Source organism: Oncorhynchus gorbuscha, linkage group LG09 (assembly GCF_021184085.1).
Source record: "Oncorhynchus gorbuscha isolate QuinsamMale2020 ecotype Even-year linkage group LG09, OgorEven_v1.0, whole genome shotgun sequence".
NCBI lineage: Eukaryota > Metazoa > Chordata > Actinopteri > Salmoniformes > Salmonidae > Oncorhynchus > Oncorhynchus gorbuscha.
The window spans coordinates 19,312,782-19,339,842 of NC_060181.1; the positions used below are offsets into that span (position 1 = coordinate 19,312,782).

The 27,061-nt window shown below is 42.7% G+C and overlaps 1 protein-coding gene across 1 annotated transcript; it reads right to left on the reverse strand.

The window, feature by feature from the left end:
• Positions 1-834: 834 nt before the first annotated feature.
• LOC124043249 (N-acetylneuraminate 9-O-acetyltransferase-like) lies at positions 835-25,602 on the reverse strand. Its single transcript, XM_046361624.1, has 19 exons — positions 25,294-25,602; positions 23,942-24,038; positions 23,545-23,665; positions 21,502-21,546; positions 21,237-21,299; positions 13,379-13,423; positions 13,148-13,271; positions 12,700-12,914; positions 11,292-11,472; positions 8,997-9,253; positions 8,715-8,804; positions 8,344-8,463; positions 7,507-7,663; positions 7,248-7,327; positions 6,898-6,999; positions 6,201-6,341; positions 4,343-4,420; positions 1,987-2,079; positions 835-1,861 (listed from the first exon to the last, which is right to left on the reverse strand). Exons 1-19 carry the CDS (start codon positions 25,535-25,537, stop codon positions 1,586-1,588), a joined length of 2,529 nt encoding a protein of 842 aa, XP_046217580.1. The 5' UTR covers positions 25,538-25,602; the 3' UTR covers positions 835-1,585.
• Between the last annotated feature and the right edge of the window lie 1,459 nt (positions 25,603-27,061).

The window sequence follows — 27,061 nt, forward strand, 5'->3', positions numbered from 1 at the left end:
GAATTGGAAAATACACACAAAGAACATGGGTTTGACTCGTTGGCTGAAAGAAGGCTTAACGGTTGGTGTATATTGTCCATCTGTAGGTAAATGACAGGCTCAACATGAAGTACTGCTTTTTATTCTTTAGCAATAATTCCCATTCAACCCCCCTTTAAACTACATCATGAAGTATCATGACCAAGGATGGAAATTAAGCTAGCCCCGATGTTAGCGCTTTTCAGACTGGGCTAGTAGAAAATATGCTTAACTAGCCCGGCGGCGAGTGAAATTAGGTGTTTTACAATATAGCACAGAATACCAACCGGGATAGTAGAAATGACAGTCTACTAGCCCAGCAAGCCACTGCCCAAAATCCTTAAGTTCCAACCTTGATCACAACGCGTCAGATTTCAATGCAAACTTAGCACTGATGCTGTGTGGCAACTGAAGAGAAAACTGTAGGGAGTAGAACGAAGGCATTAAGTCAGGTGCATATCATCCACTCATTAGCAGTGGCTTCGTTATAGTGGTAAGTATGCTTTGACGGATGTCCTGCCACGGTATGTTAGATGTATTTACAAAGCAGTGCCTGTTCTGTTGTAGCTCTGAGAAGCCTGCTTTAAGATGACTAGCACAGAAACAACATCCACACTTCTCATTTAACATACTAGTAGAAATTGGTGAAACTGAACCTGCGCAAACGGATGCACACAGACACCAGTGGTTGTTCACCCGGATAGGATAGGCTCATGTCACACCCAGAATGCAACAGGATTCTGCAATGAAAATTCATTACTGCATCTTCTCCATGGCCTGGCTGTGGTCTGAGGTGGTGACAAAATAAACAGAAAATATCTAGGCAATACTTCATTCACAAACAAACAGCAGTCATGGGCACATACACAACAAATGGAAAAACAAAAGCAACAACAAAAATAACCCTGTATAAAATAGAAGCTTCATTTAAATAATTAAATAATGTGCATAAAACATAGATTTCAGAGCTAGGTGACTGCTGACCTCACTTTTCAGCACAAGGCAAACTTTATTTGTTTCTACCTGCATCCCAAATGGCACCCTTCTCTATATAGTGCACTACTTTAGACCAGAGCACAGTCAAAGCTAGTACACTGCATAGGGAGTCATCTGGGTAGCAATTTGTTTAAAAAATCCACACATCATCAAACCCACCATTACTCCCGATCCTCCACCCCCACCTCACCCTTCTTCCATTGTAAATGTCTATAGTATGGAGTCAGTACCTTATTAATGAGCTGTTCAGTGATGTGTGGGCCCAAGTTGGGACCTCGTCCTCTTCAGTGTATGACTTTCACCCCAGTACTCAGAGCAGAGCAGTCAAGAGAGACAGACAGCAGTGCCATATCCTTGACTTGGCCTGTTCAACTCTGTCGTATTCATTGATGCAAACCGTAGCAAAAGGTTTTAAAAGGTTTGCAATGGAACACATCTATCAGTCAATTTTCTTCAGTTTGGTGCCAAATGAATACGACCCTGGGGTCATGGAAGACTAACCAGTCAGTCACTCTTATTAGTCTAGAAATCAGTCTACCTCTCCCCCACAGTGATACCCCCTCCCCTCATCTCAGTGGCCTTCTCCCTGGTTCCCTTCAGCGCTCTTGGACATCAGAAGTAGACCCAGGGTGAAGACCCCGGCAGCCAGCAGCCTCTTGAGCAGGGCGGCCCCGTCCTTGGGGATGACCACCTGGGCCAGGTCGTTGGTAATCAGGGAGATCTCATGGGCCACACACACAAAGATGAAGGTGCTGAGAATTATGTTGAGCGAGGGGTTGCCTGGGATCAGCACCAGGATGCCCTTGGTGTCCGCCGCCAGCCAGATGTGGTACTGGCAGATGAACAGCTGGGGGTCGGAAAGAGAGGGAAAGGGAGGGAGTACGATGCAATAAATTAAATTTACAAGTATCATACAGAGATTCTGCTGATGAACAGTGAGTGCAGCATCCTTGCAAGTGGCATCCATCTTACCTCTAGGGAGATCTTCCCGAACCATGCGAAGAATGAGCTGTATAGAGAGCGGGCGTATCCGGGAATGTTTCTGATTAGGATGAAGGCTAGGATCTGAGAGGAGGAGAAAGACATTCCAGACAGTCAGTGCATGGCATGGACCAACTGTATTAAGGGTGGGGGGTGGGGGGTTAAGCACATGCCAATGCTAACAGGGGCTGGACCAAAAAGACGATCCAATACATAGAAACAAGAGAATGACGGCTCACTGTTTCATTTGGGAACAGCAAAGCATCTTTATTTGGCTGAGCTACAGTAAACTACACCCCTCCTGTTATTGTAGAAGGCAACTAATTCCATCGTCATTTTGGGCTATGTATCGTAAACTCAGCAAAAAAATAAATATCCTCTCACTGTCAACTGAGTTTATTTTCAGCAAACTTAACATGTGTAAATATTTGTATGAACATAACAAGATTCAACAACTGAGACAAAAAACGAACAAGTTCCACAGACATGTGACTAACAGAAATAGAATAATGTGTCCCCGAACAAAGGGAGGTCAAAATCAAAAGTAACAGTCTGTATCTGGTGTGGCCACCAGCTGCATTAAGTACTGCAGTGCATCTCCTCCTCATGGACTGCACCAGATTTGCCTCTTCTTGCTGTGAGATGTTACCCCACTCTTCCACCAAGGCACCTGCAAGTTCCCGGACATTTCTGTGGGGAATGGCCCTAGCCCTCACCCTCCGATCCAACAGATCCTAGACGTGCTCAATGGGATTGAGATCCGGGCTCTTTGCTGGCCATGGCAGAACACTGACATTCCTGTCTTGCAGGAAATCATGCACAGAACAAGCAGTATGGCTGGTGGCATTGTCATGCTGGAGGGTCATGTCAGGATGAGCCTGCAGGAAGAGTACCAGGAGGAGGAGGATGTCTTCCCTGTAACACACAGCGTTGAGATTGCCTGCAATGACAACAAGCTCAGTCTGATGATGCTGTGACACACCGCCTCAGACCATGAACCCTCCACCTCGAAATCGATCCCGCTCCAGAGTACAGGCCTCGGTGTAACGCTCATTCCTTCGACAGTAAACGCAAATCCGAACATCACCCCTGCTGAGACAAAACCGCGACTCGCCAGTGAAGAGCACTTTTTGCCAGTCCTGTCTGGTCCAGCGACGATGGGTTTGTGCCCATAGGCGACGTTGTTGCCGGTGATGTCTGGTGAGGACCTGCCTTACAACAGGCCTACAAGTCCTCAGTCCAGCCTCTCTCAGCCTATTACGGACAGTCTGAGCACTGATGGAGGGATTGTGCGTTCCTGGTGTAACTCGGCAGATGTTGTTGCCATCCTGTACTTGTCCCGCAGGTGTGATGTTCGGATGTACCGTTCCTGTGCAGGTGTTGTTACACGTGGTGTGCCACTGCGAGGATGATCAGGTGACCATCTATTTTATTGCCCTGGCCACATCTGCAGTCCTCGTGCCTCCTTGCAGCATGCCTAAGGCACGTTCACACAAATGAGCAGGGACCCTGGGCATCTTTCTTTTGGTGTTTTTCTGAGTCATTAGAAAGGCCTCTTTAGAGTCCTAAGTTTTCATTACTGTGACCTTATTTGCCTACCGTCTGTAAGCTGTTAGTGTCTTAGCGATTGTGCCACAGGTGCATGTTCATTAATTGTTTATGGTTCATGGGAAACAGTGTTTAAACCCTTTACAATGAAGATCTGTGAAGTTATTTAGATTTTTACTAATTATCGTTGAAAGACTGTCCTGAAAAACGGACATTTCTTTTTTTGCTGAGTTTATATCACAGTGTTGTGTTCGAGACCACCTAAAGCGAGACCGAAACAAGCCCAATACCAGAGCAAATCAAGTCAAGACCGGGAGGGAGAACCGAGTCAAGACCGAGACCAGAAGAATGCAAGCCCAATTCAAGACCATGATTGTAATTTTGTCAAATCACCACCATAAGAGTTGAAAATGTTCATTATTTCTGTGTTCATATTTCAGAACAACATCTGGATTCTTTAGACATTCAGAATAGTGAATAAATGCATGCTAGGGGAAAATATAGCCCCTCTACAAATGATTACTAACCCAAACACAGTTGGGAACAATGGGCCTTCAGTGAAGGGCTAAGGATTTATAAAATAATGAAATCCATGTCTGTGTCAACTACAGTACGTTCTGTACTGTTTAAAGGTAGAAGGTGTGCATTAACTGTTTAAAGATGTTCACTAACTCCTTAGCTTCGGGGTAACTGCCTGACAAGTAACAAAACTTAAATATGTGTATGGGAAAACTACTGTGAGCATGGCTTTGTCTGTGAGACCAACAGTAAGCAAGGCCTGACTTCCTGCTCCATTTACCTGGAGCCCTGAGATGTAGGGATGCATCTCGTTGCACTCTGTCTTGTTTTTACAGCTGCTGGCCCATATGGAGTAGGTCTGGAACAGATGAAACAAGGAGAGGTTAGGAAAGTGTTGTTCAAGGATCAATGTACAAGGAGAGGTTAGAAACGTGTTGTTCAAGGATCACAATGTACAAGGAGAGGTTAGGAAAGTGTTGTTCAAGGATCAATGTACAAGGAGAGGTTAGAAACATGTTGTTCAAGGATCACAATGTACAAGGAGAGTTTATGAAAGTGTTGTTCAAGGATCAATGTACAAGGAGAGGTTAGAAACTTGTTGTTCAAGGATCACAATGTACAAGGAGAGGTTAGAAATGTGTTGTTCAAGGATCACAATGTACAAGGAGAGGTTAGGAAAGTGTTGTTCAAGGATCAATGTACTAGGAGAGGTTAGGAAAGTGTTGTTCAAGGATCAATGTACAAGGAGAGGTTAGAAACGTGTTGTTCAAGGATCACAATGTACAAGGAGAGGTTAGGAAAGTGTTGTTCAAGGATCAATGTACAAGGAGAGGTTAGAAACGTGTTGTTCAAGGATCACAATGTACAAGGAGAGGTTAGGAAAGTGTTGTTCAAGGATCACAATGTACAAGGAGAGGTTAGGAAAGTGTTGTTCAAGGATCAATGTACAAGGAGAGGTTAGGAAAGTGTTGTTCAAGGATCAATGTACAAGGAGAGGTTAGGAAAGTGTTGTTCAAGGATCAATGTACAAGGAGAGGTTAGGAAAGTGTTGTTCAAGGATCAATGTACAAGGAGAGGTTATGAAAGTGTTGTTCAAGGATCACAATGTACAAGGAGAGGTTAGGAACGTGTTGTTCAAGGATCAATGTACAAGGAGAGGTTAGGAATGTGTTGTTCAAGGATCAATGTACAAGGAGAGTTTAGAAACGTGTTGTTCAAGGATCGATGTTCAAGGAGAGGTTAGGAAAGTGTTGTTCAAGGATCGATGTTCAAGGAGAGGTTAGGAAAGTGTTGTTCAAGGATCAATGTACAAGGAGAGGTTAGAAACGTGTTGTTCAAGGATCACAATGTACAAGGAGAGGTTAGGAAAGTGTTGTTCAAGGATCAATGTACAAGGAGAGGTTAGAAACGTGTTGTTCAAGGATCACAATGTACAAGGAGAGGTTAGGAAAGTGTTGTTCAAGGATCAATGTACAAGGAGAGGTTAGGAAAGTGTTGTTCAAGGATCAATGTACAAGGAGAGGTTAGGAAAGTGTTGTTCAAGGATCAATGTACAAGGAGAGGTTAGGAAAGTGTTGTTCAAGGATCAATGTACAAGGAGAGGTTAGGAAAGTGTTGTTCAAGGATCAATGTACAAGGAGAGGTTAGGAAAGTGTTGTTCAAGGATCAATGTACAAGGAGAGGTTAGGAAAGTGTTGTTCAAGGATCACATTGTACAAGGAGAGGTTAGGAAAGTGTTGTTCAAGGATCAATGTACAAGGAGAGGTTAGGAAAGTGTTGTTCAAGGAGTACAAGGTAAAAGCTAAGGTTAGTAACAAGGAGCACAATGTGCACCAGAAAGGGATAGAAGGGACATCTTCCATCTGAGATTTGCATTGACCTCAGAGTGTGAATGTTCACAAATAAAAAATAAATGAGGTTAACTTTATGAGAATAGGTGCTCAATACACTCACCTGACTGATTAAAATGAATACTACAAAAACACATCATCATGACAGTTTTTTACTCTTCAAAACTGGACTGCTGACAAGCACAATGGTTTGGAGATTGACGTACTAATAAAGTCAATACTAGAATATGGTTTTAGAGTGTAGTATTAGTAATGGTTAAATAAATACATCAAAAATGGTCTTCTTACCATGAATGAGACCACAGAGATGAGGAGTAGGATGTTGGAGATTGTTGTGGAGAAGAGAGACTCTCCTTTCCCCTCAGAGAGGACCTGGCACTTCTGCAGCAACAGGTAGACAAAGGCAAACAGCATCCCGTGGATAATGGCCTGAACGACACACACACACACACAAAGTCAAAACACACACATTCAGATACAAATATATATAATAATAACAATAAAAAATGCCATTTCACAGATTATTTTATGCTAAACAACTTAGTAGTGTGTGTATTCCAGTGGGAATCAAACCCACACTCTTGATGTTACAAGCACCCTGCTCTGCCGACTGAACCACACAGTACCACTTACTCACACTGACCAACCAATAGAACCATCTAGATCACCAACATTAAACATCAACCAACAGATTCATCTAGGGTGGCAGTTAGCTTAGCGGTTAGAGTGTTGGGCCAATAACCGAAAGTTTTCTGGTTCTAATACCAGCAACACCAAGTAGAAATGTACTACTATGGCTGACCCTACAAAACACATTTCACTGCACCTATCAGGTGTATGTGAGAATAAAAAAAAACATTTGACAAGTTATTGGTGCAACTTCCTAAAGAGATGTGATACTGTGATATTTTGATACCTTATCAAGAAAATCTGATAGGAGAGAGACACTTAAAGGGTGTAAAAACATGTTCAAATATCTACTTACAAATCGATCCAGCTTCCACCTAAACCACCACTCGTGAATGCTTCCGTTCAGCTCAAAGAGCTTGGAGACGGGCCAGACTGAGAAAATGTTCTCAAACAACCCCTGGAAGAGATAGACAGTTAAACATCCTCTGATTTAGGATCAGTTTAGCCTTTTAGATAAAATAAGGTAAGCTTACATGGACATGGGGGCCCTGATCCTAGATAACTATTCCTGCTCTGAGACGCTTTATGAATACAGCCATTGGTCTTAAACATTGACCCATACCAGTTGAGAACTTTTAGTTCCATTCAAAATATCAAGAGAGTTAAAGGCTCTAAATGAGTGAATAAACTGGATAATGAACTCACCTGTGAATACGCAAAGAAGCAGATGAACAGGAGTAGCCCAAGCAGCTTCACTAGAATTCCAATGTGCCACATCCCACTACCTGTAAAAAGACAAATGACTAAACACTCACTGTGCTGGACAGAAGTTCTTCACAATTCAACACTAGTATGAATCACTTCTGAATTAATCACTTTTAAAATCAAAGCATTTCTTAGCTTTTAAAACACTGGTTTATTTACTATCTTTACTTCTACCACTACTTGGCTGACCCATACGGACCATTGGCTTTCTTCTGCAGTATCTGGGGCCACATGGCCATGGTGGCGTAGATTATGACGAACCAGAAAGTGACCAGAGGCACAAAATAGTAGAACTGGTACGGCCGATCCATCACCAGACACAAAACTATGACCAGGAAGTTGAGACGGAATAGGACCTGGAAACAGACAGGAATACGGTGAAGTTGCACCTAAACGCTGATCTGTGGTAAGTTTTGCATTTATTTTTTATTTTACCTTTATTTATACAGGTTTTTTCCTCATTGAGATATCTCTTTTCCAAGAGAGACCAATAATTTCCCCCACTAATGGTAAAGGTTAGGATTGGGGGAAGGGAAGCTAATCCTTGTTCTGTACCTAGGGGAATCTTCACCCCGGAGATACAGATACAGGAAACAGGAAATGGCCATTCTCACTTTTAACAAAGCATTCTAAAAGAACAGACATGGAACGTGCTTAAAAAATAATGATATTTATGTAAATGAAATAGTTTGGCATGGTGGAACAGAATTGCTTTTAACAATGACACACAGAGGGTGACTTGAGATAAGGAACTTGATACTGCAGCATAACCAAAGTACAACCTGTGTGAAGTAAGCTTGGGCCAGACCATACCTCTTATCAAGGGGTTCCTTATCAATACCTCTACATATGTGATCAATACAGTTGTTGCTAACTATCCATGTTTTGGTTTTTGATTTAAAAAATGTGGTGCCATAGAAACAATGACATGTCAGCAGTTGTGTATTTTACGTTACATTTAGTCCCTTTGGGTCTAAGCAGCTCGAATCAGTATCACAGTAACATTTTATTAACTCTAATAAAACCTATTAGTTACCTGGCACACTCTGTAGAGTCCAAAGTCCCCTTTGAGCCAGAAGAAGGAGAAGTGTCCATATCCTGTCTGGAAGAGGTATGCTGCCACCAGGACCCGAACATGCATGTACACCGGGATGAACTGGGAAGGAAGATTGACTTTTAAAACACACCCCCCCTTCACTTGATCACACATCGCAGTAAATAAAAAAAATAAAAAAAATAAATAGGTTACATGGTCACAGCTAGCGCTGTGATGCAGTGCCCTAGACCACTGGGCCACCTGGGAGGCTGTAAATGCTTTCTAATGCAATTATACATGTGGTCAATGAGTTTATATCCATAGCGACAGTTAACACATCAATATAAATCAAAGGTAATGGTAAAACTCACGGCGCTGGCTCCAGATATGTGGTAGATGAGGATGACCAGCTGCATCCAGCCCTTCCACTCGTCGGTCTGCTCTCTGTTCAGCAACTTGGTCTGAGTGGGAAATAGAACATCACTGAGATAGAGCCTTCTATCAGGTCACACATGGACGATTGAGTTTAGCAGTCAACAACAACATATTTAAAACAGAAGCATCTCTGAATTCATGTAGGCCTAAGCTTCCACCTCCAAGAAACATACCACTTTTTCCAACTCCCTTAAACATTCCATCCCAAACCGTCTCACCTCCTTGCTGTTCTCGCTGTAGAAGATTCCCAGGACAAACACATAGATGAGGGGGATGAAGAAGGTGGAGTGGGTGTAGAACTTCTGCTCCTTCATGAAGACGTCGGCCCGGTCACACAGGTAGAAGTAAGCCATGATGAGGCCCATCTTACACATGGCCTGGAACGGAGCCTTGTGGCTGAGAGGCGACGCCGCCGTGGCCGGCTTCTCCTCGCCACTCTCCACGTCGGGGGGGAGTGGGCCGGGACTTCCAGTGCCTGTTAATATGTTTAAACGTCACTGCTTGACATGTATGATGAAATCCTTTGTGAGAATGAAACGATTCAACAAATAAACAACGAAAAGGCGCGGCAGCAAGTAAGTGAAAGAAATAGGTTTTGACTATGTTTTACTAGTAATGGGGACATATGTAAATGCCAACAAAATAACTTTTTGGTCAGTGTGTGTGTCTGTCTGTCTCTGTGAGAGAGATGCGTTGTATTTTCATTTTCTGTTACTACATCAGCCAACATTTGCCAATGTTGATCTATGCCTAATGATCCTTTGGAATGCAAGAATAATGCAATATGGTGTATTAAATGTACTAACCCCCTCTTTCCCATTATTTGCAGATCCTAGGATACCTGACAGAACCTACCAGGAATGAAGATGCACTTGGATACTGGAGAAGTAACAAGCACAGTTTCCCCATCCTAGCTAAAGCTGTGTGCAAGTATCTTGGTTCTCCCTGTACTAGTGTGGACAGTGAGCGCCTTTTCAGTGCAGCTTCACACATTGTAGACAAAAATAATAATAATAATAAATGCCATTTAGCAGACGCTTTTATCCAAAGCGACTTACAGTCATGTGTGCATACATTCTACGTATGGGTGGTCCCGGGGATCGAACCCACTACCCTGGCGTTACAAGCGCCATGCTCTACCAACTGAGCTACACAGGACCACAAAAAAAGAAACAGACTCTCGTGACAAAGCCGGGCAGGTCCTCTTTGCGAAGAAAAACCTCCCCCAAATGTTAAAATTGTAAATGGGCAGTCATATTGTAACCCAGCCATCTAAAGGCACTGGAAAAATGGACTAAGCCCAGTGGCTTTTCTGTTGTTCATTCATGGCTGGTATAATAGGTCAAGATTTTTATTGAATTTAAAACAAAGCAGTTTTGTTCTTTTGTAAAAAATAACAATTTCCTAAATAAAAGATGAGATGTGTTGTAAATTTCACATTTGCTAGTCAAGTCAGTGAAGCACATTTGAAAAGTTATAGCAGTTTATGACAGCCTAGAGACAGCACTTTTATCAAGCAATTGATTAACTGCATTTTAGTTTCCACCAATATTTAATTTAATTGTTTAAGTTTGTCCACACAGTAAATATTGATGAAAATATATATATAAAATATATGCCATTTAGCAGACGCTTTTATCCAAAGCGACTTACAGTCATGTGTGCATACATTCTACGTATGGGTGGTCCCGGGAATCGAACCCACTACCCTGGCGTTACAAGCGCCATGCTCTACCAACTGAGCTACAGAAGGACCACCATATTGGATAGTAAGAAGAGCCACCAACAACTTAACCATCTTTGTAATACGGGGCAGCTAAAATAATTGTGTCATGAATAACTGTTGTGCGATTAAATGCATTCATGGATTTGTCATTTTCCTCATTTACAAGTTATTAAACAATCTATTCCTAACTGAACAAATTAACATTTGACACCTTGTTTCAACTATTTAGCTGTACTAGAATGCTTAAAAGGCTGATACATTTTTAAATATCGCTATCTGTATCTGTTGTTTTTGGCAAGTCAAATATTGGATATCGGTATGAGCCAAAAATGTCATATCGGTGCATCCCGATCACAAACCGGACATTTTTTTTAAAGAGACAGTGAATAAATTTGAATGTAATGCATCTCAATCGGAAAATAGTGCTTTTAGACAATGTAGAAACCTAATATTCCTCAAATTACTTTAATTTTAATGACAGGGATTCGTATCAACAATTGAGTTTTTATAATAAAAACATGTGTTTACAGTGTTCCATATTTTCTAGGGCTCAACATGTGCTTCAAAAGCAGCTAGAATTCATATAGGCTCAAAGTAAGCTGCATCTCAATCAATAAACACACTTTCTGGTGCTACTACATTTCATGGGGTTCTCCTAACATTGTTTACGTTGGGAGCACCAGTGAAATGTTTTCATTTAGAGCCCTGGATCTGAACAACACAAAATAGTCAAGGTGTATATATTTCAGTATATGTGGCCCCAGCGGGAATAGAACCCATGACCCACAAGGGAGCGTGTACCTGTTGTGGCCCAGAGCATGAAGCACCAGGAATACCAGTGTTGAGCCCAGGAAGACACAGGCCGTCAGTTTCTGGAGGAGGCTGGGGGCCGGCAGGGCCTGGCAGCAGGAACCGTGGATGGGCCGCAGGACCTTGTTGCACACAGCGTTCATCAGGATCATGGCACCCTGGTGGAGGGTAGAGGGACATTATTATAGAGCGCCAGACTCCAGCACAGTGCAAGCCTTGTCCTGGCTCCGGATTAAGGGTAAAGGTTAGGTTTACTGTGACAGAGTTATCAGGTATAGGGTGAAGTTTTCCTTAGACATGGATCTTGTGTCAGTTTTGCGTTTTCCCCACTAACGGTTAGGATTATGGGGAGGAGAAGCTGATCCTAGACCTGTACCTTTGGGAAACTTCATACCCAGGGCAGGTTAGAATGAGCTATGCGCGGCTCGTGCTGTAACAGACTCGCAGGTTACCGCAGTCTTAAGGTATGTAACCTTATACGTACGGCCCAGTACATCACTGGGGCTAAGCTGCTGGACCTCTTCACCTGGAGGTGTCAAAGACCCCAGCCACCCCTGTCATAGACTGTTCTCTCTACTACCACATGGCAAGCGGTACCGGAGTGCCAAGTCTAGGACCAAAATGCTTCAACAGCTTTTACCCGGACTATTTGCATTGTGTGTCCAACGCCTCTTTTACACTGCTGCTATTCTCTGTTTATCATATACGCAGTCACTTGAACTATTCTTTCATGTATATACTACCTCAATTAGCCCGACTAACTGGTGCACCCGCACATTGGCAACCCAGACTATCTGCATTGTGTCCCGCCACCCCCTCTTTTACGCTACTGCTACCCTCTGTTAACCATATATGCATAGTCACTTCAACCATACCTACATGTACATACTAGCTCAATTAGCCCGTCTAACCGGTGCCTGTATACAGCCTCATTACTGTATATATATTTTATTTCCTTACTTATCTATTGTTCATCTAATACCTATTTTTTTTTACTTCAAAATTACACTGTTGGTTAGGGCATTTCACTGTAAGGTCTACACCGGTTGAATTCGGCGCAGGTGACAAATAAAATTGGATTTGATTTCTGTTTGTACTTTGAACCCTGTCCTCAAAGACTCTGTTTCTATAAAGGGGAGCACACCAATCTACTAACTAGGTAAATGCAGATGACCATAGAAGCTGTCAAGGTATACAGGATGGACAGTGTAATTTGACATGGTGCTGGTTAAGAGAGTCATAAAGCCGGACGATTTTTCAGCACTAAACTGTTTCAAACCATACATATTTCATTTTTGTTTCTATTTTAGTCTTAAACCAGCTGTTATTTGATCATACAGATGCAGGTAGAGGTGCCAGGCCAGACAGACCACCTGAAAGCCTACCACGTTCCGGGTGTTCTCGGGCAGGTGCAGGCCATCAGCTGATTGGGCAATGGTTTCCATGGCAGCCTGGCGCGAGGCGCCCAAGAACCTGACTCTGGCCTTGGCGTTCTTCCTGTTGCTGTTCAGAGTGCCGAGCGCCGCCTCGTTGTACAGCTCCAACTGCTCGTTAGTAATCATCTTCCTGTTATCACTCAAAACTTCCTCATGGACAGGGTCTGGAGGAGAGAGAGAAAGTGAGTGAGAGGGGGCATGAGAGAGGGGGGGTTGAAAGAGAGCGATGGAGGGGGAGAAGGACAGTGAGATTGGAAAGAGATGGAAGAAGAAAGAAAATAAAGAAAGATGGAGCGGAGGGGAGAGAGAAATGCTTAATTCATATAAATTCCTAATTTTCAAAGCACTCAATCAATCTCCTTTTGATTGACTGGTAGATGAACAGTAAAGCACTAACCCTGTAAGACCCAGTAGACCTCCCCATCCTCAGCCAGTTGTTCCAGAGGCAAGGAGATGGCTGTGAGGTTGGCCCTGTACTGCTGCAGCGCCTCACTGCTGCCACTACGCAACTTGATGGACCACTATGGGAAAGATTGAAATCTCTATGATGAAATCCTTCTAAACTATGCTGGAGGAAATGTGATAAATATGTGGTAAACAGAGTTGAGAATGAGCATATTTCACTAACAGTGGCAGCTCCGATGATGACTACATCTGGTTTTACAGAAGGATCCTGAAACACAGTCAAGAAGTCATATTAAAATCATGCCATGTTACCATTTTGGAATGATCTTTAAAATTGCAGTAAACTGTTGCTATGTATCGTCTGCTTACGGGCAACAGAAATAGCCTAATGCTGAGGGCTCTTCCAGGGGCTCAATTCAATCAAACCTGATTAAATCACAGTATTTATACAGTAGCACTTAAATATGATCTCTATTGCATATGCATTGTCAAACAAAAAAATACATTTTAAAAATCTCTCATTAAGTACACACCTTCACAAATAAGAAGCGGATGTTTGAGGACAGAAGAGGTGTAAACAAAGATGTTATTCCGATTATGTGGGATTAGACCAGTGCTTCAAACTTTTTATAGTCCTGTACCCCTTCAAAACATTCAACCTCCAGCCGCGTACCCCCTCTAGGACCAGGGTCAGGGCACTCTCCAATGTAGTTATTTGCCATCATTGTAAGCCTGCCACACACATTGTACGATACCTTTATTAAACATAAGAATGAGTAGGAGTTTGTCACAACCCGGCTCGTGGGAAGTGACAAAGAACCTTTATAGGACCAGGGCGCAAATAATAATCAATAATTACATATAAAACTTTATTTGTTCATCAAAAATGGTGATTAACTCATCACAGGTTAATGAGAAGGGTGTGCTTGAAAAGATGCCCATAACACTGCAATGTTGGGTTGTATTGGACAATCTTAAATAATTTTCCACACACAGTCTGTGCCTGTATTTAGTTGTCATACTAGTGAGGGCCGGGAATCCACTCTCACATAGGTATGTGGTTGCAGAGGGCATCAGTATCTTAACAGCGAGATTTGCCAAGGCAGGATACTCTGAGCGCAGCCCAATCCAGAAAATTGGCAGTGGCTTCTGATTAAATTCCATTTGCAATTTCGATGAGGCTCTCCTGTTCAGATATCGGTAAGTGGACTGGAGGCCGGCCATGGAGGACGGTCCTTGTTAATGCAGACAGAGAAGAACTCCAACTTCTTAATCATAGCCTCAATTTTGTCCAGTACATTGAATATAGTTGCATAGTCCCTGTAATCCTAGATTCAGGTCATTCAGGAAAGAAAAAACACCACCCAGATAGGCCAGTCGTGTGAGAAACTCAACATCATGCAAGCGGTCAGACAAGTGAAAATTATGGTCAGTAAATAACTAAGCTCGCCTCTCAATTTTTAAAAAACACGTCAATACTTTGCCCCTTGATAACCAGCATAGTTCTGTATGTTGTAAAAGCATTACATGCCCACTGCCCATATAATTGCATAGTGCAGAAAATACACAAGAGTTCAGGGGCCTTGCTTTAACAAAGTTACCCATTTTCACTGTAGTGTCCAAAACGTCTTTCAAGCGGTCAGGCATTCCCTTGGCAGCAAGAGCCTCTTGTGGATGCTACAGTGTACCCAAGTGGCGTCGGGAGCAACTGCTTGCCACCAGAAGAGGATGTCTTCCTTAATTGACCCCCCATAAATGTAACGGACATATACGAGGCCCGCCAAGTCTGTTGACTCATCCAGCTGTAACGCATAGAATTGACTGAATTGTATGCGAAGCAGTAATTGTTTCAAAACATCTCTTGCCATGTCACTTATTTTTAAAATTAGCAGGTTTTGTTTCTAAATGTCTGCGCAAGAGGGAATGTTTCATCGAGTTCTGAGATAGTACTTTTGCACATATAAATGCACTGTGGCTGAGGAAAGGCACTACTCCCAATATAAGTGAACCCCAAATCAATGTAGTTCTCATATTTACGCCTCTTCGATGGTCCAACGTCCCTGTCTGTTGTTCTGTGCTTTCCCAGGTAAGTAAGCAGTCACTCTTTGGCTGCATCATATTCACAACTGTCAGTGTCCATGCTAGCTGGGCTAACAAAAAATGTAGAATTACTGATGCTAAAAGTCAATACGTTGTAGAGCCATCTTTGGCAGCTGCAAGTCTCTTGGGGTGTCTCTATAAGCTTGGCACATCTAGCCACTAGGATTTTTGCCCATTCTTCAAGGCAAAACTGTGCCTGCTATTTCAAGATGAATGGGTTCTGCTGGTGTACGGCAATCTTTAAGTTGAGACTGGAACCTCCGTCCCAGTCTCAAATCTCTGGAAGACTGGAACAGGTTTCCCTCAAGAATTTCCCTGTATAAAGCGCCATCCATCATTCCTTCAATTCTGACCAGTTTCCCAGTCCCTGTCGATGAAAAACATCCACACAGCACGATGCTGCCAACACCATGCTTCACTGTGGGGATGGTATTCTCGGGGTGATGAGAGGTGTTGGGTTTGCGCCAGAATTTGCGTTTTCCTTGATGGCCAAAAAACTACATTTCAGTCTAATCTGACCAGAGTACCTTCTTTCATATGTTTGGAGAGTCTCCCACATGCCTTTTGGTGAAGACCAAACGGGTTTGCTGTTTTTTTCCCTTTAATAACCTCTTAGAGCTACCCCTCTATACTGCCCCCGTTGGAGAAAGTGCGTACCCATAGTAAACTGAAAATATTTTTTCCCAAAATTGCTAATATATGCATATAAAAATTATTATTGAATAGAAAACACTCTAAAGTTTCTAAAACTGTTTACATTATGTCTGTATGTAAAGCAGAACTCTCAGGGCAGCCTTTCTCCCAAATTCTCTCTTGTGAAGAGAAAAGTTGGGTCAACTTTGACGTCATGGCCCCCACCCTTCCCAGGCACCTACGGATCCAGGAACAGTCTCTATCTGTTCAGCGCGATGTCAGCTTTCAAATGGCACGTTCATTGTGAGAATCCCACGAGCCCTGCACGTTTGGCGGGCGAAATTGCTCATGTCCCTCTGAAAAATAGGCACTCTTTTGCACGAGGCCGATTTGGAGTACGTCTTTTTCCATGATGCAGCATTTCAAGCCGGATTGTCTGTTAGCGTTGCTCTTTGTTCTACATGCTAAAAACATCATAGAGCTCGATTTTTCACATTGTTTGACCAGTTTAGTGGACATATAATATGTAAATTGGAAGTTTTGATGCGCAAGAGTGCTGGACCAGAAGTCATTTTGGATGCATTTCAGCCGAAGCTGTTAACATGTGCTAATACAGAGATACACAACGTGAAACCAAACAATGTATTGGGTAAGTATGACTCCTTCTACGTCTCCTGATGGAAGAACATCAAAGGTAAGGGAATATTTATTTGGTTATTTGGTGTTTGTGGACTCCAAACGTAGAGGAGACATACTGCTAATATCTGAGCGCTGACTCATAGTATAGCCCAGTGAACGATGTCTAACGTTAAAAATAAATGTAATACACTTCTTATTAATGCAACCGCTGTATCTTTGTAAATATATGTAGAACATGTATATTTAGTCATGTTTATTGCTTGTTATCTGACGTTATCTGTCGGAGCTATCATCATTTCTCCTGAAATTTGAGTAGCATTTTTTGAAATGTCGTCATTGTAAACAGAGATTTATGGATATAAATGGCATATTATTGAAAAAAAAAATGTACTGTGTAACATGTAATATTACTGTCATCTGATGAAGATTTTCAAAAGGTTAGTGAATTATTTATTTTTTAATCCTACTTTTACATTTTATTTTTTCTGAGACAAAATGGCCGCCGCTTGCCTTTTGTTTCGGTGGTGATCTAATATAAATATGTGCTATGTTTTCGCCGTAAAACATTTTAGAAATCTGATTTGCTGGGTAGATAAACAGGGTGTTTATCTTTCATTTGAGCCATTGGACTTGTTAATGTGTGGAGGTTAAATATTTTTAGGAATATTTTTGTGTTCCATGCGCCACCTTCCAGCTGAACGTGGGGGGGGGTTCCCAAATTGGAACCCTAGTCCCCTTCTGGTTAAGGAACGGCTTTTTTCTGGCCACTCTTCTGTAAAGCCCAGCTCTGTGAAGTGTACGGCTTAAAGTGGTCTTATGGACAGATATTCCGAATCTCCACTGTGGCGCTTTGCAGCTCCTTCAGGGTTATCTTTGGTCTCTTTGTTGCCTCTCTGATTAATGCCCACCTTGCCTGGCCCATGAGTTTTGGTGGGCGGCCATCTCTTGGCAGGTTTGTTGTGGTGCCATATTTGTTACATTTTTTAATAACGGATTTAATGATGCTCCGTGGGATGTTCAAAGTTTCTGATATTTTTTATAACCCAACCCTGATCTGCATTTCTCTACAACTTTGTCCCTGACCTGTTTGGAGAGCTCCTTGGTCTTAGTGGTGCCCCTTGCTAAGTGGTGTTGCAGACTCTGGGGCCATACAGAACAGATGTATATACAATTTAAGTCAGAATTTTACATACACTTAGGTTGGAGTCATTAAAACTCATTTTCAACCACTCCACAAATTTCTTGTTAACAAACTATAGTTTTGGCAAGTCGGTTAGGACATCTACTTTATGCATGACAAATCATATTTCCATCAATTGTTTACAGACAGATTATTTCACTATATCACAATTCCAGTGGGTCAGAAGTTTACATACACTAAGTTGCCTGTGCCTTTAAACAGCTTGGAAAATTCCAGAAAAGTATGTCATGGCTTTAGAAGCTTCTGATAGCCTAATTGACATCATTTGAGTCAATTGTCATTTCCGGAGACCTTCTCCCTTACCTCACCTCGCTCATCAACTTATCCCTGACCGCTGGCTACGTCCCTTCCGTCTTCAAGAGAGCGAGAGTTGCACCCCTTCTGAAAAAACCTACACTCGATCCCTCCGATGTCAACTACAGACCAGTATCCCTTCTTTCTTTTCTCTCCAAAACTCTTGAACGTGCCGTCCTTGGTCAGCTCTCACGCTATCTCTCTCAGAATGACCTTCTTGATCCAAATCAGTCAGGTTTCAAGACTAGTCATTCAACTGAGACTGCTCTTCTCTGTATCACGGAGGCGCTCCGCACCGCTAAAGCTAACTCTCTCTCCTCTGCTCTCATCCTTCTAGACCTATCGGCTGCCTTCGATACTGTGAACCATCAGATCCTCCTCTCCACCCTCTCCGAGTTGGGCATCTCCGGCGCGGCCCATGCTTGGATTGCGTCCTACCTGACAGGTCGCTCCTACCAGGTGGCGTGGCGAGAATCTGTCTCCTCACCACGCGCTCTCACCACTGGTGTCCCCCAGGGCTCTGTTCTAGGCCCTCTCCTATTCTCGCTATACACCAAGTCACTTGGCTCTGTCATAACCTCACATGGTCTCTCCTATCATTGCTATGCAGACGACACACAATTAATCTTCTCCTTTCCCCCTTCTGATGACCAGGTGGCGAATCGCATCTCTGCATGTCTGGCAGACATATCAGTGTGGATGACGGATCACCACCTCAAGCTGAACTTCGGCAAGACGGAGCTGCTCTTCCTCTCGGGGAAGGACTGCCCGTTCCATGATCTCTCCATCACGGTTGACAACTCCATTGTGTCCTCCTCCCAGAGCGCTAAGAACCTTGGCGTGATCCTGGACAACACCCTGTCGTTCTCAACTAACATCAAGGCGTTGGCCCGTTCCTGTAGGTTCATGCTCTACAACATCCGCAGAGTACGACCCTGCCTCACACAGGAAGCGGCGCAGGTCCTAATCCAGGCACTTGTCATCTCCCGTCTGGATTACTGCAACTCGCTGTTGGCTGGGCTCCTGCCTGTGCCATTAAACCCTACAACTCATCCAGAACGCCGCAGCCCGTCTAGTGTTCAACTTTCCCAAGTTCTCTCACGTCACCCCGCTCCTCCGCTCTCTCCACTGGCTTCCAGTTGAAGCTCGCATCCGCTACAAGACCATTGTGCTTGCCTACGGAGCTGTGAGGGGAACGGCACCTCAGTACCTCCAGGCTCTGATCAGGCCCTACACCCAAATAACGGCACTGCGTTCATCCACCTCTGGCCTGCTCGCCTCCCTACCACTGAGGAAGTACAGTTCCCGCTCAGCCCAGTCAAAACTGTTCGCTGCTCTGGCTCCCCAATGGTGGAACAAACTCCCTCACGACGCCAGGACAGCGGAGTCAATCACCACCTTCCGGAGACACCTGAAACCCCACCTCTTTAAGGAATACCTAGGATAGGATAAAGTAATCCTTCTCACCCCCCCCCCTTAAAATATTTAGATGCACTATTGTAAAGTGGTTGTTCCACTAAATGTCATAAGGTGAATGCACCAATTTGTAAGTCGCTCTGGATAAGAGCATCTGCTAAATGACTTAAATGTAAATGTAATTGGAGGTGTACCTGTGAATGCATTTCAAGGCCTAACTTCAAACTCAGTGCCTCTTTGGTTGACATCATGGGAAAATCTAAAGAAATCATCCAAGACCTCAGAAATAAAATTTCAGACCTCCATAAGTCTGGTTCATCCTTGGGAGAAATTTCCAAATGCCTAAAGGTACCACGTTCATCTGTACAGACAATAGTATGCAAGTATAAACACCATGGGACCACGCAGCCATCACACCGCTCAGGAAGGGGACATGTTCGGTTTCCTAGAGATGAACGTATTTTGGTGCGAAAAGTGCAAATCAATCCCAGAACAGCAGCAACGGACCTTGTGAAGATGCTGGAGGAAACAGGTACAAAAGTATCTATCACCACAGTAAAACGAGTCCTATATCGCTGCTATAAGGCTGCTCAGCAAGGAAGAAGCCACTGCTCCAAAACGGACATAAAAAAGCCAAATTACGGTTTGCAACTGCATATGGGGACAATGATCATACTTTTTGGAGAAATGTCCTCTAGTCTGATGAAATAAAAATAGAACTGTTTGACCATAATGACCATCGTTCTGTTTGGAGGACAAAGTGAGAGGCTTGCAAGCCGAAGAACACCATCCCAACAATGAAGCACAATGTTGGCAGCATCATGTTGTAGGGGTACTTTGCTGCCGGGGGGCTGGTGCACAATAGATTGCATCATGAGGTAGGAAAATTATGTGGATATATTGAAGCAACATCTCAAGAGGTGTACCTGTGGATGTATTTCAAGGCCTACCTTCTCAAGAAGTTAAAGCTTGGTCGCAAATAGATCTTCCAAATGGACAATGACCCTAAGTATACTTCCAAATGGCTTAAGGACAACAAAGTCAAGGTATTGGAGTGGCAATCACAAAGCCCTGACCTCAATCCTATAGAAAATGTGAGGGCAGAACTGAAAAAGTGTGTGCGAGCAAGGAGGCCTACAAACCTGACTTGGTTACATCAGCTCTGTCAGGAGGAATGGGCCAAAATTCACCCACCTTATTGTAGGAAGCTTGTGGAAGGCTACCCGAAATGTTTGACCCAAGTTAAAGGCAATGCTACCAAATAGTAATTGAGTGAATGTAAACTTCTGACCCACTGGGAATGTGATAAAACATTCTCTCTACTATTATTCTGGCATTTCACGTTCTTAAAATGAAGTGGTGATCCTAACTAACCTAAGACAGGGAATTTTTACTAGGATTAAATGTCAGGAATTGTGAAAAACTGAGTTTAAATGTATTTGGTGTATGTAAACTTCTGACTTAAACTGTATACTGAGATCATGTGACAGATCATGTGACACTTAGATTGCACACAGGTAGACTTTATTTAACTAATTATGTGACCTCTGAAGGTAATTGGTTGCACCAGATCTTATTTAGGGACTTCATAGCAAAGGGGGTGAATAGATATGCACGCACCACTTTCCCCACCATAAAATGTTTCATAAAATAAATGTTTTCATTTCACTTCACTAATATTTACTATTTTGTGTATGTCCATTAAATTAAATCTAAATAAAAAGATATTTGAATTACAGGTTGTAATAGGAAACAATACTTTTGCAAGGCACAGTACAGTACATGTGCTTGCCTTTACCTCTGTCCATGACATCAAGCGCTCCTTCAGAGAGTTATTCACCTCTGCATACCACAGGAAGTCCTAACAACAAAACAGGAAACAATCGATCTTATCAGGACAATCCCCAAAATAAACATGCTGTTTGCCTTGAAGGAAGAAAAAAAATAATTGGGAGGTGAATCTACATCGCCAAATTAAAAAAAGGAATTGTTGGGCTTTGACATTGTTATTGTTGACTGAAACAGAGGAGATGTGAAGAGAGAGAGATACACAAATAGCTCACCACATTGACTGAAGAGCTCCTATCTTCGAAGGGAATGTTCTCGTGCTGGTGGACAGACATCACAACAGGGGATAAAACAGTCACTGTCCCTCTATTTCTCTACTCAAGATTAGAGCATTGACTGAGTGCAGCAACTACCCATCTTATTTTAGGAATACCATGGCAAAAGATCATATATATACAGTGGGGGAAAAAGGTATTTAGTCAGCCACCAATTGTGCAAGTTCTCCCACTTAAAAAGATGAGGCCTGTAATTTTCATCATAGGTACACTTCAACTATGACAGACAAAATGAGGAAAAAAATCCAGAAAACCACATTGTAGGATTTTTAATGAATTTATTTGCAAATTATGGTGGAAAATAAGTATTTGGTCACCTACAAACAAGCAAGATTTCTGGCTCTCACAAACCTGTAACTTCTTCTTTAAGAGGCTCCTCTGTCCTCCACTCGTTACCTGTATTAAGGGCACCTGTTTGAACTTATTATCAGTATAAAAGACACCTGTCTACAACCTCAAACAGTCACACTCCAAACTCCACTATGGCCAAGACCAAAGAGCTGTCAAAGGACACCAGAGACCTGCACCAGGTTGGGAAGACTGAATCTGCAATAGGTAAGCAGCTTGGTTTGAAGAAATCAACTGTGGGAGCAATTATTAGGAAATGGAAGACATACAAGACCACTGATAATCTCCCTCGATCTGGGGTTCCACGCAAGATCTCAACCCGTGGGGTCAAAATGATCACAAGAACGGTGAGCAAAAATTCCAGAACCACACGGGTTGACCTAGTGAATGACCTGCAGAGAGCTGGGACCAAAGTAACAAAGCTTACCATCAGTAACACACTACGCCGCCAGGGACTCAAATCCTGCAGTCCCCCTGCTTAAGCCAGTACATGTCCAGGCCCGTCTGAAGTTTGCTAGAGAGCATTTGGATGATCCAGAAGAAGATTGTGAGAATGTCATATGGTCAGATGAAACCAAAATATAACTTTTTGGTAAAAACTCAACTCGTCGTGTTTGGAGGACAAATGCTGAGTTGCATCCAAAGAACACCAAACCTACTGTGAAGCATGGGGGTGGAAACATCATGCTTTGGGGCTGTTTTTCTGCAAAGGGACCAGGACGACTGATCCGTGTAAAGGAAAGAATGAATGGGGCCATGTATTGTGAGATTTTGAGTGAAAACCTCCTTCCATCAGCAAGGGCATTGAAAATGAAACGTGGCTGGGTCTTTCAGCATGACAATGATCCCAAGCACATCGCCGGGGCAACGAAGGAGTGGCTTCGTAAGAAGCATTTCAAGGTCCTGGAGTGGCCTAGCCAGTCTCCAGATCTCAACCCCATAGAAAATCTTTGGAGGGAGTTGAAAGTCCATGTTGCCCAGCAACAGCCCCAAAACATCACTGCTCTAGAGGAAATCTACATGGAGGAATGGCCAAAATACCAGCAACAGCGTGTGAAAACCTTGTGAAGACTTACAGAAAACATTAGACCTCTGTCATTGCCAACAAAGGGTATATAACAAAGTATTGAGATAAACTTTTGTTAATGACCAAATACTTATTTTCCACCATAATTTGCAAATAAATTCATTAAAAATCCTACAATGTGATTTTCTGGATTTTTTTCTCTCATTTTGTCTGTCGTAGTTGAAGTGTAACTATGATGAAAATTACAGGCCTCTCATCTTTTTAAGTGGGAGAACTTGCACAATTGGTGGCTGACTAAATACTTTTTTGCCCCACTGTGTGTGTGTGTGTGTGATATATATATATATATATATATATATATATATCACACACACACACACTTACATTTGAGCAATTCAGCATACGCTCTTATCCAGAATAATCTCCAGGAGTAATTAGTTACACACTTAAGAGGTGAATCCTGACTTAACTGACTTTTGAAGAATTCTGCATTGATGTCAATGGGAGCTTTGAGAGTCACTTAAGGGCAGAGATCTCAAGTTAAGATTCAGCCATAAGCTCAGAGATTCAGATTTGTGTGTGCTTTATGCCAGGGGGATTTAGCTTACCTTTCTTCCATTCTCTTTTTGTGTAGGATCGATTATTTGTATGTATGAATAAAATAGCTGCCGTATTCTGGAATCGCCAATGAAGGCCACCCTTTTCTCAGCAAGGCAAGTCTTTGCTTCACTGTGGAAAAAAACAACAAATAATGACTCACTCGCACATAGTAACAACAACTGACAAACAATTTGATAATTGTGTAGTTTTGGGCTTGTTTAAAATGCTCTCAAAAGTATGTAACACATTTTACACACACACACACACACACACACACACACACACACACACACACACACACACACACACACACACACACACACACACACACACACACACACACACACACACACACACACACACACACACACACACACACACACTCCCCCCATTGGTGTGACTCACATGCTTTTATATTTGTGCATCATACAGCCATAGGGCTGCCATACGTTTTCTCCTAAGAACCGACCACTGGACAGCAACCACTCACATGTGTCTCCTCCTGAGGGGGAAGACAGAGAGAACATTCCAGTAAGCCACACCAAAAAAACACACACAATGAAACCTGCTGCCTCTACACGGTTTTCAACACTACAAATGCAGTGTGCGCAATGCAAGGTTCAGCCAAGACACCATTGCAGCCTGCAGTACAAATTAAGCCATCAACATTTTCCACTAAAGCACACACATCTCATGACGTTCACTTGTGTTCTAATTGAATAGAACCATCTGGCAATTAATCAATGCAAACGAGCAAAAGATGTGGGGTGACAAGAGAAGGCGTCAAGAGCAGTCAATGTCAACACCAGCCAGACAACAGCAGCAGCTGTTCTCAGTGTACACACAGAGAGCCCACTGTGTCCTATGCCTTCCATAAACAGAGATCACTGTATGCAAGCCATCATCCCGGAGGCGAGCGCTTGCCTGCCAGATACAAACAATAATTTATAAATGGCCAGCTAGGCTCCTGCCTCCTCTGTGGCTGTATGTGCATACTTGACAATCATAAGACATACATTAGATTACATAGTTAGCCACAGACAGCTATGGCTTTATTATCCCCACTATCAAATCAACAGTAATGTCAAATTTGAGCTTCCCGTAAAAATGTAAAATAAATGACGCTCTATAGTAACTAGCAAGCGTTAGCTAGTTATGCGCATGCGCAGTAGGTTACTTACGTTAACTCATTAGCTAACGTTAACTAACGTTTGCTTAGGTTGATGACAGATGAGAGACATATTCACTAACAAGCTAGTTGCAATCAGCTAATACAGTAGGCTAGTTTGCCAGTAAGATCTTAACGTTACTAGCCAGCTACTACAATGATGTAATTAAACATGGGTTAACTCGCGACGATGCCACTAGGATACTTTACACGTTGTGCTTGACTGTCTCTTGGTTGAATGCATCACAGCAATGCACCAAATATGTTATATATCATTGTTCTATCTGTGCTAAAACGATGTAGCTAACGTTAGGTAGTTAATTCAGGCTCCTGTAAGTGTATTCATGCTTCCTTGCAATTGCTTGGCTGTAGCTAAGTCTTTGCGGTTTTATTATTATGTTTTCTCAATTTGCAAATACCATATTGTTGTAACTAGTAAGATTGTGTTAGTAAACGCCCTAACAGCGAGCAAAGAGGGAAGCTATCGTTAGCTAGCTACAAGTTCCCCGAACACAGTTGAGTCAAGTGTCTGTTAGCTAACGTAACGTTACCTGGCTATCTAACAAACATATTTAAGCCAGTCGCTTACCTCCATAATACCGAGAAACTGTGTGAAACACGGTGAGTAGGATGACGGCAGCGAGAGATAATAATTTAGCATTTTTAATGCAAAAATACTGATTTATTTCCCGTTTGCCTAGGCTATAGGCCAGGACCGCCATCTTGGCTCCTCCATGACAACAAGTAGACAAATAGGATACAGCGGGGTGGTCGGGGGCTGAGTACACCCGCGCGTCCACGCATCCGCTGTCTGGCACTGTTGTGTGGGGCATAGCCGGTGCGCGATTTCCGACGCTGTACTAAACCTGCGGTTGATCCAGACACCTGCATCTGCTTTTCACCTTCCATCGTCAATGCAAACATGATTTAAATAAATCAACAGTGCAATTAAAGAATCCTGAAAACGTATCCTGCAAAATCGTATCAGTTGTTTGAATTGTATTCATTGTGTTGTCATCAGGGGCTCCAGAGTGCTGCAGCGGTCTAAGGCACTGCAGGGATAGGGTGGCGCACAATTGTCCCAGCGTCGTCAGGGTTTGACCGGATTAGGCCATGATTGTAAATAAGTATTTGTTCTTAACTGACTTGCCTTGTTACATTTTAAAATCATTCCGTTCCTGGAACTATAGAAATTGTGGTGATTTGACTTTCTGGATTGCCATGGCTTTTTGATATCAACTGAGGGTACAATGATCTGAAAGACTGATATCAACTGAGGGTACAATGGTCAGAAAGACACATAAAGAAATTGTCTGCAATGAAGATCAAATCAAATTGGGGATGTAGTGAAATTCTTGTGCTTCTAGCCTTGCCAGTGCAGTAATATCTAACAAATTCCACAACATATACCCAATACACACAAATCTAAGCAGGAATTAATTAAATATGGACGAGCGATGTCAGAGCAGAACAGACTAAGATACAGTAGAATAGTATAGAAAAACAGTATATACATATGAGATGAGTAATGCAAGATATGTAAGAATTATTAAGTGAATGAGATACCATAGATTAGTCTAGAAAACAGTATGTACACATGAGATGAGTAATGCCAGATATGTAAACATTAAGTGACTAAGATACTGTAGAATAGTATAGAATACAGTAGATACATATGAGAGGAGTAATGCCAGATATGTAAACATTATTAAGTGACTAAGATACTGTAGAATAGTATAGAATACAGTAGATACATATGATAGGAGTAATGCCAGATGTAGCTCAGTTGGTAGAGCATGGCGCTTGTAACGCCAGGGTAGTGGGTTCGATCCCCGGGACCACCCATACGTAGAATGTATGCACACATGACTGTAAGTTGCTTTGGATAAAAGCGTCTGCTAAATGGCATATATTACAATTATTATATTATATGTAAACATTATTAAAGTGACTAGTGTTCCTTTCCTTAAAGTGGCTAGTGATTCCTAGTCTATGCCTATTGGCAGCAGCCTCTAATGTGCTAGTGATGGCTGTTTAACAGTCTGATGGCCTTGAGATAGAAGCTGTTTTTCAGTCTCTCTGTCCCAGCTTTGATGCACCTGTACTGACCTTGCCTTCTGGATGATAGCGGGTGAACAGGCAGTGGCTCGGGTGGTTGATGTCCTTGATAGTCTTTTTGGTCTCCCTGTGACATCGGGTGCTGTAGGTGTCCCGGAGGGCAGGTAGTTTGCCCCCGGTAATGTGTTGGGCAGACAGTTTGTCAGTGATGTGTACGCCAAGGAACTTGAATCTTTCCATCTTCTCCACTGCAGTCCTGTTGATGTAGATAGGTGGGTGCACCCTCTGCTGTTTCCTGA

Excerpts from the sequence above, each read along its gene's own strand:
- LOC124043249 (XM_046361624.1), bottom strand. The coding sequence starts at position 25,537 with ATGCCCCACACAACAGTGCCAGACAGCGGATGCGTGGACGCGCGGGTG. Across the intron at positions 21,300-21,501 it reads GGAGCTCTTCAGTCAATGTG|GACTTCCTGTGGTATGCAGA; the intron begins GTGAGCTATTTG and ends TTTTGTTGTTAG. Across the intron at positions 1,862-1,986 it reads TCGGGAAGATCTCCCTAGAG|CTGTTCATCTGCCAGTACCA; the intron begins GTAAGATGGATG and ends TCCGACCCCCAG.